The sequence below is a fragment of the Mus caroli genome, unplaced genomic scaffold (genome assembly GCF_978045245.1).
Source record: "Mus caroli unplaced genomic scaffold, Mus_caroli_1 scaffold_1, whole genome shotgun sequence".
Taxonomy (NCBI): Eukaryota; Metazoa; Chordata; class Mammalia; order Rodentia; family Muridae; genus Mus; species Mus caroli.
The window spans coordinates 56,188,216-56,200,976 of NW_028227256.1; the positions used below are offsets into that span (position 1 = coordinate 56,188,216).

At 45.2% G+C, this 12,761-nt stretch overlaps 1 protein-coding gene across 3 annotated transcripts in view; it reads left to right on the forward strand.

The window, feature by feature from the left end:
- Cdk15 (cyclin dependent kinase 15) overlaps positions 1-12,761 on the forward strand; it is an 88,473-nt gene that overhangs the window by 60,790 nt on the left and 14,922 nt on the right. For all 3 annotated transcript variants that reach the window (XM_021169327.3, XM_085838600.1, XM_021169401.3), the window contains exons 11-12: positions 9,133-9,181; positions 12,065-12,204. In XM_021169327.3, the coding sequence (XP_021024986.1) occupies positions 9,133-9,181; positions 12,065-12,204 (189 nt within the window). The remainder of the gene's footprint in view (positions 1-9,132; positions 9,182-12,064; positions 12,205-12,761) is intronic.

Consider the following 12,761-nt stretch of genomic DNA (forward strand, 5'->3'; position numbering starts at 1 on the left):
GACTGAAAGTCATCCTCTTCCCAAATGGGATAAAGAACCATTTATGTGTTGGTTCAGAGAACTCTGAGCAAATCGCAGAATCCAGTCTAACACTGCCTCTGCTCTGGTGTCAGCTGCAGCCATGAGTAACTTGCTGAGAGAGAGATTTACTGGGCTGAACTCAGAGGGAAGGAGCTACCTTCTGAGTGGAAAGCCCGAGTTCCTCCATTTATTGTCTGGGAGAACTTGAGGGAGTTTTTTATTTTCAGTTCTCTGAGCCATAAAATGGGAGCTAGCCTATCATTTAAAACATATTCCCTGTGTACCAGGCAGTATACATAAGTATATGCATAATATGTAATGATACATATATATAGTATATTATATATTATACCTATTGCACATAATTGCTAATGTCTACTGCTACTTGCCTGGGTCAGTGTTGAAGGAGGTAGTCCCATCTTACAGATGAGGACATGTTTTCCCAGGCTCACAGAGAGACATTTCCTGACTGGAAAGGGTGGGAGTCAGTATCCAGCTTTGCTCTATTTCTCTTTATCATATTGTTTCCCTGTTTCTTTTTGCAGCACAGTACTGAAAAAATATCATTGAACTGTATCTGCCACAGAGCCTAGCTTCTCAGAAAAGTCCCACCAAAGCTATGCTTCCATTCTTATTGTCACAGTGTTCGAGGCCAGCTGCTCAGTGACCCACCATGGTATAGATACCACGACAGGTATTGAAGAACACACTGTCTCTTTTCTTTATAGTTAGAACCTTGGGGATCCTGGCCTCTTTCAGGAAGCCCAGCGTACCTTGAGGCACCACAACTGACTTTTAGTTTGGCTTGCGTGGGCCCAAAGGTTGTCTGGATTCCCACATCGTTAAAGTTGATGTTCGGGTTTTTAAGCACCTACCTATGTGTGTCTGAGTGCCTGTTAAACCTGTACCCGTCCGTTCCCCACATCTAAACTGCCATCATATGCCTACCCACCTTGTGCCTGCAGAGCCTTCCCTAGAAGAACCCTCATTATTCGCCTGCCAGGAACGCAGCAGGGCCACGTAAATCCGCTGTGTCGGCATCGCCACTGCTTTTTTTGCTCAAATATGTTACAAGAAAAAGATTTCTAGAATTTGCTAGAGGCCAAGCCAGTGACTTCTAGTCCTTCTAGAAGAATTTTACACATGCCCCTTAACTGGTACATGAAATTAATCAGTAGATAGTTGTACAATGAAGCCATCTTGCTTTGATTCATAACCACCTTATCAAATGGCAGCAATGTTACCATCCATACTTTGTTTTGGTTGTGAGCCTAGCTTTTAATGGATGAGCCAGCTCTTCCAGCCCCTATCCACACTTTATAAATGAGAGCTGTAGCTTTAACAGTCAGATATCTGTCCCAGGGTCACCTAGCCAGAAAGCAGATGACCCAGAGTATCCAGACTCACTGGATCCCAAGGTAATTGCCCTAACAGTTTTCTGTATGCATTCATTATCAAGCTATACATACTGTTTGGTAATTAAACAGTACCTGCACAGGAGGACAAGCTAGGGATATATTTCCTGTTGACGTCTTTCCACCAAGCCTGGATTTCTGAAGCTGAGCTTGGCTTCTGGAACCTACTGTCAAGTGCGGTCTCTTTCCTGGGGCTTCAGTGGTCCTCCCTCGCTGCTGCTAATGAAGCCACAGGCATTCGCGGGATCTATGAGCTCTGATTGGACTCATTATGATATCACTTCAGGAGTGCTGCAGAAAGCGCCTGGGGAGTTTCTATTAACATCTTTATTAACCCGTCCCCCACACCAGTCAGTGAAATTAATTTAGATACACAGCCCACTTTGATCTTTATTAATAGTTTCTTCTAGTTTCCACATTTATTTTTGGTTTTCTCATCTTTAATTTATTTGGTAGCAATTATTAGTTTTTATGGAGTGGGAGTAGATGATCTTAAAGTAATTAAGGTTAGGAAAAGTTACAAGCAAAAGCAGGTAAAGCTATTTTTAATGTAAAACCATGCATGTATATGTACAGTACAGTATTTTATTTGTTTTGTTTTTTTCATAACGGGGTCTGCTCTGTAGCTCTAGGTAGCCTGCTACTCACTTTGTAGCCCAGATTGTCTGTGAATTTACAATCCTCCTGCCTCAGCCTCCCAAGTGCTGGGATTACAGGAATGTACCACCATAACCAGATTATAATTTTTATTTATTAATTAAGAGGAATGCTGTCAAGTATTAAAAAAAATAAACACAAAGTTAAGGTCTGCCTAATTCCTTCCAAGTTCCAGGAATGGTTTTAAAAGCACTAAATGTCATAGAACTGGCTCAAATCAGAGGTCCCTTTCCCACTGCCAGAAGACACAGAAATAGACACACAAGTGAGTTTTGCAAGTAAGAGGTGGTAAATTTATTTCATTTCAATTTTTTTAATCCATCATCCATCAGCAACTATTTAGTGATGGTAGACAAAATAAAGCATCATAGTATAGATTCTTGCTTTCAAGAACAATGGTCAGGAAATAGGGAGGTGAGCCAATTATACAGTGAGGGAAATGTACAGCAGCTGGGTCACCCAGAGACTGTCAGGCACTCTGAGGAAGGCACCCTTAACTTCAGGAATCTGAGGATGGTCTCCTGAGGAAGAGCTATGAATGTAGTCTCCACAGTATTAGAGAAAGGGGACAGAAGAGGATAGCTTTCTCCAGGTGAGCAAGAATGCATGTGCCAGACAAAGGACTCAGATGCTGGGGACAGAATGTACCTAGTCATTGCACATGACACCTAGAACGTTGGTTTGACGGAGGGCCATTGCAGAAGAAGAGGCTGAAGGGTGGAGGCACCAACTGGGACATGCCTGGCAATCACTTAGAATCTGCATGTTGACCTATAAGCAAACAGAGAGCATAGGGGTGTTTTTTGGTTTTTTTTTAAGTAGGATCATAATTTAGCGAGCCTTAACTTATAAAAATAATCCCTTAGGAGACAAAATGCAGAATTGCATTAGTGGTAGGCAATGTGGCAATGCTCTCTAAACCCTATAAGACAAATTAAATGTCAACATTAGAGTAGTGACAGCCAGTGAGGAGAGGCAGGGCACATCTAAATCCTTTTAGAAGGAAGTCAGGAAGTTGTCACTAATTGGATTTGAATTGTGAAGGAAAAACAAGTTCATCTCAATGGTGAGATGAACTTTTCAGTGGAACATTGAATAAAGCGGGGAAAGGAACAGGCCTCTTAAAACCAAATCAAAAGCCAGCCTATGATAAAACCCAACCTAGAAATACAGAAGAGGAAGGCCTTAGCTCAAAGAGCCAAGTAAACCGAGGGAGGACCTGACCAGACAGGAAGTAATCCACCAAGGACAGGGGAAGGAGTCTTTGGGCACTGAGGGGAGAACCAGAGGGGGTGGAGAGGACTAGAAGGTCATTATTAATAACAATATCACAGAAATCACACACTCATGAGCTTGCTGGGGGAATGGCAGGTGTGTGCTTGTGCTGAGCACGTGGAGGCCTCTAAATATTTGTAGAAGCTACAGGGAATGGAAAATGTCCAGCAATGCGTCATTAAGTGTGACTCGGAATGGTGTGATCAACCTCAAACGTCATTTGTGAGAATGGAGAGACAATAGCCAGAGACGTTCCTCCAAGCATGGGGACACCCCTGACTACTGGGATTTCCTCCTGGGTCTCCAACCCCAGGAATCAGGCCTGGCTTCTCCCTCTTTACCTTAGGAACCAGCCCCAGAGGCCAAGGAGCCTTCCAATCACAGGAAGTTTTGATGCAGAGTTACATGAATGACAGACAGGCCACACATATGAACTGGAGTGTGAGCCTCAGATGCCAGGGAGCCTCATCCATCAGTGGCCTGCTTTGAGAGTCTAGAAGATGCTCCCTCTCAGAGGGCTGGGAGGCCTGAAGGTGCTCCCCCCATGCCAGCTCCATGAGGAAGGGTAAAACCAGCCGCCTAGGACATGGAGGAGCAGGAGACCTGGCTGAGAGTGCAGTGCAGGTGAGGGAGAAAGCCGTGGATGGATTCTTGCAGTCCACTCTTACCATACTTGAGATAGCAAAATCAGGCTAGCCGAGTTATCAACTGCATAAACACGTGTTATCTCAAGAATGCATTGTGTTTGGGAAATTCCAGGGGTGTAGTTCAATAGAACGCACTATACGATAACCTTAGGATGGCAGAGGCAAAGCTATAGTAACCAGAAAATGCTTCACCTTGAGCCCAGGCTCAAAACGTCCAGGTGATGTTTTCTCAATTGATCACTCAGCATATCTCCAGGGACCAAAGGTTCCCATTCCTGAGTCAGTTGTGGAATGAGTTCTATTAAACATTGATGAAAAAAACAAGCAAACAAACAAAGAACCCTGTGGTAATCTTTCATTAGGATAGCAGCTGCTCTGCCCGCATCTGAATTTTGCTTCATTCAGAAATTTAAATATTCTGCTTTTCCAGTTCAAGTTTACCTTGAATTCCAACTGAACTCAGATAAGAGCTCACCTAAGACAGCTGCTGTGGAAGGAGATGGAGGGAAAGCCGCCCTGATGGTTTATTATTGTCTTCGGACGGAAGCATTTTTAGAGGCTGCTGAAGCCAGAGAAACAGACCCTCTTGAAATGGTGCTGTGTAAGATGCCTGTTTGTCCATAGCTCTTTCTCTCATTGATCGTTCAAAACTTAACTACTGAAAAAAAAAAAAAAAATCAATGGCAAAGAGGCAAGGTCATCTGGCATGTGGGTATCTGCATGCAAGTGGGAGGGTAGGTCAGAGACAGGCTGTGGGGCTTGGCTCTGCTTCCCAGCAGCTCCCCAACTGACCCCACCTGCTTTGCTGATGTAGCTACAGAATAGATGTGGAGAGAGTGGATTTCAGTCTATACAGAACCAGAGGGCTCAAGTTCAAAATGTTGTTTGCCCTCCTGGGGCCCAAGGGCATCCATCTGGAATTCCTGAGAGGCTCATTTGCCCTTGTTACATTCTCTCTTTCCTGTTTTGGGGAAAAAAAAAAAAACTCACTAAGTAGGAGTCTGATGTTGTGTTCTGCAGTTTTTATACACACTGGTTAATGGACTTCTCACAACAGTCTCCCTGGGTTGCTGCAGTTGCGGAAGTGAAGCTCAGGGAAGCATGTCGAGTTGCTGGCAAGTGCTAGACCCCGCTTTCTGGGCTGGATCAGCAATCCTCCAACCTTAACCTCACTAGCAACATCTGGAGCCTATTAAAGACATAATAACAGCAAACAGCTAACCGATGTGTGGCCCCTCCCAGACCTGTTAAATCAGGCTCTCTAGGGGGTGGAGCCAGGCCGCCTTTTAAAAGCTCTGCAGGTGAGGCCACACTACCCTGTTGGCCTGTGCCCCATCCTGAAACTCTGTTCAAGAGCAAAAGGAAGAGAGGAAAGAAAAACAATGAGACCAGGAGCTTTTGAGAGTGTACCACAAGCCAGAAGCCTTATCTAATCTTTCCGGAAACTCCAAAATGATTCTCATTTACAGTTCTGGAAACTCTCTGTTGCTTCACCAGACAGGTTAAGCAATCCTCACCCCCAAGTCCCAGAGCACCTGAATGGCAGAGAGATTGGAGCTGGGATTTTGTGCTCATGTTACTAAATCACACCATAAAAAAAATACCTGGAACTGGAGAGAGGTCTCAGATGTTAAGAGCACTTCCTGCTTTTCTAGAGGACTTGGGTTCGATTCCCAGCACCCACATGGCCGCTCACACCTGTCTGTAACTCCAGTTGCAGGAGATCTGATACCCTTGTCTGGCCTCTGTGAGCACCAGACACACACACAGTATGCATACATATGTGCAGGCAAAACACTCATATACGTAAAAATAAAATTAAAATGACAAAGAAAGAAATCTCTGGGGCAGAGGGATGGCCTAACAAGTAAGGGCACTTGCTGTGTAAGCCTGGCAGCCTGAGTTCAGTCCCTGGACCTGGTGACGGAAGGAAAAAACTGGCTCCCAAAAGTTATTCACCATCTCCACTTACACACCATGGTGTAAGTCCACATATATAGTGTGGGTATCCACACAAACAAACAAACAAACAAAAGCAAAGGCAATACCTCGAACACTGACTACACAAAACAAACCAAGGCAAATGGTGGTCGTGGGTGGGCAGTTTAGATGAGAGTGGCCCCCATTAGCTTATATATCTGAGTGCTTGGTCTCCAGTTAGTGGAACTATTTGGGAAGGATTAGGAAGCGTTGCCTCATTGGAGGAGGTGTGGTACTGGGAATGGGCTCCAAGGTTTTGAAAGCTCTTTGTTAGTTCTTTCAGCCTTGTGATTGGATCTCAAGCTGTGAGCGCTCAGCTACTCCAGAGGCACAAAGCCTGCCTCCCTGCTGCCACTCTCCCCACATGATGGTGTGGACTCTAACCCTCTGAAATTGCGTCAGCCATAGTGGCTGAGCACAGCAATAGAAAAGTAGCCAAAACACCATGGTCGAAGTCATTTGCTGGTCCTCTCGATGATTCTGTTCTGTTAGCTGGAAACTGGGATGTGCTTGAATACGGAACCATTTTTTTTTTTTTCTGTTTCCTTTTCTTCTTTTGGCTGGGGAGAATAGCAAAGAGGCACCAGTAAGCAGTTTGTAAATAAACACTAAGCAGACGCCAGATAATCTTGGTTTTACTAGTTATTCTGAATGTAGGCACAGGCTAGTAAACAGAGTAGCCTTGTACTAACTGACCTCTTAGTGCTCACCAACGGGACTAAACTACTACCTGCATGGTCCCCTTTTGCTGCATCTGACCTTGGAACCTGAGTTTCCACAGCTTGCTTGTTTGCTTTTTTGTTTTGTTTTTCAAAACAGGGTTTCTCTGTGTAGTCCTGGCTGTCCTGGAACTCACTCTGTCGACCAAGCTGGCCTTGAACTCAGAATCCGCCTGCCTCTGCCTCCCAAGCATTCAGATCAAAGGCTTGAGCCGCCACCACCACCAGGCAGCGCAGCTTTCTTTAATCACTCTTTTTTACTCTACCATTCAGCACTATAAATAAACTTTTAATTGAGCTTACTTTTGAAATTAAAAATACTAATGTCATCCTTGGAATCGTCAGGACCTGACTCCACTGTGGAACAGGGTAAGTGCTATGTGGGAAGCATCACGGGTCACTGTCTGAGGAGCGAGCCCTGCTCACCCTGTCACTTACAAGTCGTCTTCTGATCCATTCTGTACACCTACCAACAGGCACACGTCAGGATTATCCAAGTGACTGTTGTCTAAGGTTGATTAAAACCTTAGCCACGATGCACAATTTTGGCTTATTCCATTTATATAGAACCTTCCAGAAGATGTTTTAAAAACCAAGGTAATCATACTTTAGGCCTAAGAAAAGGAAAGACCAGAAGCACCATTTTAAATTATGGTTGGAATGTCTCTCCTCAGCCTGGATCACAAATTCAAGGCCAGTCTGAGCTCCTCACCTCAAGAGAGAAACAAGGAAAGGGGAGAGGGGACAGAGAAAGAGCAAAAGACCGAGGAGGAATGTAATGAGCAGCATCAGCTGACACCCTCCACGGCTTCTCTTGAGGCCCTTCATCATTAGACTTTCAGTTTCTGTTTCCTAGATGATTATTTTTTCTGGGCTCCATAGGTAGTCTAGGCTGGCCGAGAACTCTCCATCTTCTTCCTTCTGCCTGCCAAGTTCAGGACCATGGGCATGAGCCACCACACCCAGACGTCAATTACTAGTTCTCATTTGGTTTTGTTATTTATCCCTTGAACTTGTGGTGACCCTCCTGCCTCTGCCTCCCAAGAGCTAGGAGAACTAGGTGCTAAATCAACCAACTTAATCCCTTCTCTTTGTGGTTTTAGTTTGGATTGACCCAGCTGTTTGCATCCGTCCTTGGATAGAACATGGTTTCTTTAGCTCACACAGCAGGCACTTTACCCACTGAGCCATCATCCGCCTGATTTTGAATTATTTAAGCCAGGATTCACCTCTATTATATCACAAGTAGCATATATAATTATATACTCCTTACTTAAAAAAAAAAAGCATTTCTGAGGTTTATTTGTTTTTAAGGTTTTCTTTTAAATTATGCATAGACATGTGTATCTGTGTGTTGGTGTGAACATGAGTACAGATGCCTGCAGAGGCCAGAGACATCAGATCTCCCTTGAGCTGGAGTTACAGGAGGTTGTAAGCCACTGGTGTGGGGGCTGGGAGTCTGACTCAGGTCCTCTGAGAGAGCAGCAGACCCTCTTGACACTGAGCCATCTCTCCCATCCCAATGTTCAAGTTTGGAGACTTTGCCCAACCATTTGCTTTTGTGTTATTGTTGTTGTTATTGTTGTCGTCGTTGTCATGGTGATCATTTTTTGTTTGTTTGTTTGAGACATGAGACATACTTTCACTTTGTAGCACAGGCTGCCCTAAAAGTCATACTGCTTTCTGTGTGTGTGTGTGTGTGTGTGTGTGTGTGTGTGTGTGTGTGTGTTTCCCCTTTTGTTCTCCCAGGTGGATTGTGAGCTCTGGTAGGGTGATGAGATTTCTTTTGATTTCTTGTATTTTCTAACACTTGGCACATACTCTACACACAGTATGTTAGATGGTTGTTAATCCAACTGAATGTTTTAACTGCACAGGTCTATGAAAGCTGCGATACCCAAAAACCACAAACTGAGAAGCTCAAACTCCAGAGTCTGGGAATCTGAAAGAGTGGCACTGTCATGACTGGGTCTTTCTGACAACACAGGCAGAATCTCTTCCAGGTGCCCATCCTTGGCTTGGTGATGACTGGTCTTGTGTTTCTCTGTGCCATCATTTCTAATATGTATCTCTTTGTCCAAATGTTCCCCTTTTGTGAGGATCCCAGTCAAATAACATTAGGACCACCTTAATGAGAATGTCACACTCACCCTCTTCCCTTATAAGGTCCTATTCTATGACACTTTGTGTTAGGACTTCAACATGGGAATCTGGGAACTCAAAACTCATACCTACTCGTACCTTTCAGTGACTCATAACACGAAGAGAAGAGGCCTTCAAAGCCCGTCGTTAGCTTGCCTGGTTCTAGAATCTTCTTTTACCCCAAGCCAAGATGAACATTTGGAATTTTAATAATAATTTTTGGCAACAGACTGGAGAGTTGCTCTTGATTTTAGTGTTTCTCTGTGTGCTTTCCAGAATGGTTCCAGCCACCTAAACCTCAAAGCCTGCAGATTGTCTGGGACAGGTAAGCACCCGTTGGCAAGTTCTCTTGTCTTAAGACACAGAGAGTGAAGCTTCTCTTGACCTCAGAGCCCCGAGCATCAGGACCCCAGTACCCCCGTCTGATGCCTCTGGGAGAGCCAGCTCCCCTGGGAGGGTGTTAGTTTTTCTTTATGAACCATTTTACTTTCGGCGAGTTTGGTCATTAAAATTGTTTTGTGCCCCTCAGCCATGCCCCAGGCCCTGAGAGCAGTAGTGTTGGCCTCCGAGAAAACCTAGTGGGTTTATTCTTCTCTGACACAGAGAAAGCGAATACCATCATTGAGTGGTCATTGGAGGGGGACTTGATTCATAGAGGTCACGCTTTCCCAGGCCCTCTCTACATGGTCTCTGCTCAGACCAGGGCAGACTTTTATTACGGGCTTTCAACAAATCCCTAGTTTCTTTTGCAAAGTAAAACAGATAATAGAGACATTCCAGGGATAGCGAGCTAGCTCTGCTGTGCCAGGCAGCCTCTGGGCGAAGAAGAACTCAGTGTTTTCGGACAATGACCAATTACAATAACCAGTATTATTTGATCTGAGAGTAATTAGCTGAGGCTCTGTTCTTTTTGCTTCAGTGAGGAGGCAAAAAGGGCAGCGAGGGAAACATCAGAGACAGGGTAAAAAGGAGCTCAGATGTCAAAGAAAAACACTCTCGCAGGTGGGAGAAGGAAAAAGTTTCCCAGCCAAGATCCCAACAGAACATCGGACTGTTGGTCTCAGAATATGCAGAGTGGTTTAATCTAAGCAAATGTGGCTTGATTGTTCCATATGTACCATTTGGGTGCTTTTAAAGCCACTGTATAGAGTGAAAAGGAGGGTACAAAGGAGAAGCGTGCAGCCGTGGACTGCCCAGAGAGCTTTCATTGGGAGAGACAAGGCTCCCAAGAAGCCCACAGGCTCTGCTCTTATTTTCAAGCCCTGGACGGCTTGAACCCACTGTGATTTTGGAGGCACGTTTCCAGGAACCGCTGTTTATCATGTCCTTGGGGATATGCAAACTCGTCACAACCACTGCTAAGCAAATACAGCAGCCTGCAGGCTTGCACTTTAGTTTATCGTGACATTTTAAAATAAGGAGCTATCTTTACTACAAGCCACTTAATTGAGTGGCATTGGCAAATAAAAACACACCTTTTTTAGGTTTACGTGTCAATGGTTTTAAGATACACATTCAAAAGCTATGTCACAGCTGTCAGGAGCTTGGTCTAACCCCGAGTGCTCCTTGGAGTCCCTAGGATGTCATTGACATGGTTTTTGAGGTCCTGTGGAGGAGCTGGGTCACCTCTGTTTCTAAGCAGAGCAGTGCCAATTTTAGTTGTTTCAACTCTGAGGTTGGAGTAAATGTAAGCTCGCTAAAGCATAACAACAGAAGGTGCAAGCATCCTCTTGCAGGCCTGTTAGCCCCTAACCCTAACTTAGAGAAATCTGAGTCTCCATGCTGCTCCTGAGTTTCCTTTTGTTCCTAGTGGCTTTGTAAAACTCAAAACCACCAAGTGCCTTAATACTCTATGCTGCGGCTGTTACAGCTGTCACAGTCCTGCCACAGGCTTCCTCCTGTCACCTTTTCTCCCACATCTCTTTCTTTTAGAGTACACAGGACTTGAATTCTCGTTGTCACCTGACTCTCCTGACTTCACATCAACGCCTGCCTCTGACCATGCCTGTGCTCCTGGCCTGGGCTCAGACTTCCTTTCTCTCTGTCTGGCTCCTGGAGCAAGAAGTAATTAATATCTGGAGCACTGCTAATGCAGTGGCCATCAGCCATGTACAGCTAGCTATCTAAACGGAAATTACTCCCAGTTCATCTTAAAGCTCAGTTGTTCAGTTACACAACCCATATTCCTAGGGCTCAGCAGCCACCTATGGACAGTGCCTACCGTATTAGGCTGAGCAAAAATAGGCTATTTCCATCACTGTGGAGAATTCTATTGGGCAGGGTTGATTTGTATTAGTATGTAAGAAAATTCTTGCCTCTGCAGAGGACGAAGGATATGCACCCATCATGTGCTTCTGGGGGCTGTGTGTTGTTCCCTTCATTGTTGTTGTTGTTGGTGGTGGTAGTTTTGTGCTTCTGGGGGCTGTGTGTTGTTCCCTTCATTGTTGGTGGTGGTGGTGGTGGTTTTGGGTAGGCTGGCCTCTATCTAACTCAGAGATCTGTCTGTCTCTGCCTCCCGAGTGCTGGGATTAAAGGCATGTGCCAACACTGCACGTCTGTTGTATTTGTTCTCACCAGTAACGTTCTAGAACATTCTGGTGCCAAACAGGATGAAGCTGAGGCTTGGAGAGGCTAGGTCACCTGCCCAGGGTCAGCTAGAAGGTCAGTAGAGGATTCATCCACTGCGCAGGTTTGCAACAGACTCAGTTTGCAAGTGTGGTAAATCTGGAATAGCTGAGGTGTCTCCAGGCTTACCTCATGGTTCCTATGAAGGTGTGGTAGGACTGTGTACAGGACTAAAGATGCACCTTTCTATGGGTTCAGTGGTGATCTTTTTAACGTCTTTGGTATCCAGAGCCTGGAACATTCTGCCAACTAGGTCTTTCTGCTTGGGTGGGGCTACAGTGTTCCTCCAAGAGGAAGCCTTAATTATATATTTCTGCCTCTGTAGTCACAAATCTGTGTCCTTTGTGTACCCTGTGCCTTGGGGCATGGTGAAGGTTACGGTTTCTATTGTCTCCCTCCTAGTGACAGGCCAGGTAAGAGGTGTGTGTGGCTTACTTACATTTGCCATCTGTGGCCTAGGAAGGGCATGTTAGAGACACGTTAACCCCGTTACTTCTTCCTCAGTTTTTATCCACCCCCTCCCCTTTTATTTTTGCAGAATAGCGGCCTCTAAAGAGACTATTTCTTCCTTCCACTTTTCCAGGCTGGGTGGAGTTCCTGAAGCTGAAGACTTGGCCTCCCAGATGCTAAAAGGCTTCCCCAGGGACCGTGTCTCAGCCCAAGAAGCACTGGTTCATGATTATTTCAGTGTCCTGCCATCCCAGTTGTACCAGCTTCCTGATGGTGAGTGTGAGTGTGTGTGCACATGCGAGTGTGTATATGAGTGTGTTTGAGTATACATATGCATATGAGTATGTGTGAGTGTGTGAGTGTGTGTGCGAACACACACGTGTGTGCATGAATATGCATCAAGTCTCATCTTATGGCTTTTCCCTCAACACTGGCGAGTCATAGAATTTGTGACCAGAAGTGAAGTCAGAGACTAATTTGCTTTCCAGAGAGAAACAGGGGACCCGGCCTTACCTGAGCTTCGAGTAAGATTCTTTAAAACTCTGAAGTACCAGTGGGGAAAGGTGACAAGGACCTCCTTGTAATGGTACAAACCTTTCTTACACACAGGGAAGGTTGCTTCTGAGGTGTTTGCTGACAGGAGAAGCAAAACCAATGTTTCTAATAAGCTGCTTCCCTCTTGCAGAGAGAGTAAGAGGAGAGGTGACAAGCATATGTTAGGAAGGAGAGATGGGCCCTTCTTGATTGGTAACACAATGCTACAGAAGGAAGTTCAGAGGTTGGGCTTTGGCGGAAGGGAAGTGTCCTCCCAGGATAGCTGCCTACTACAA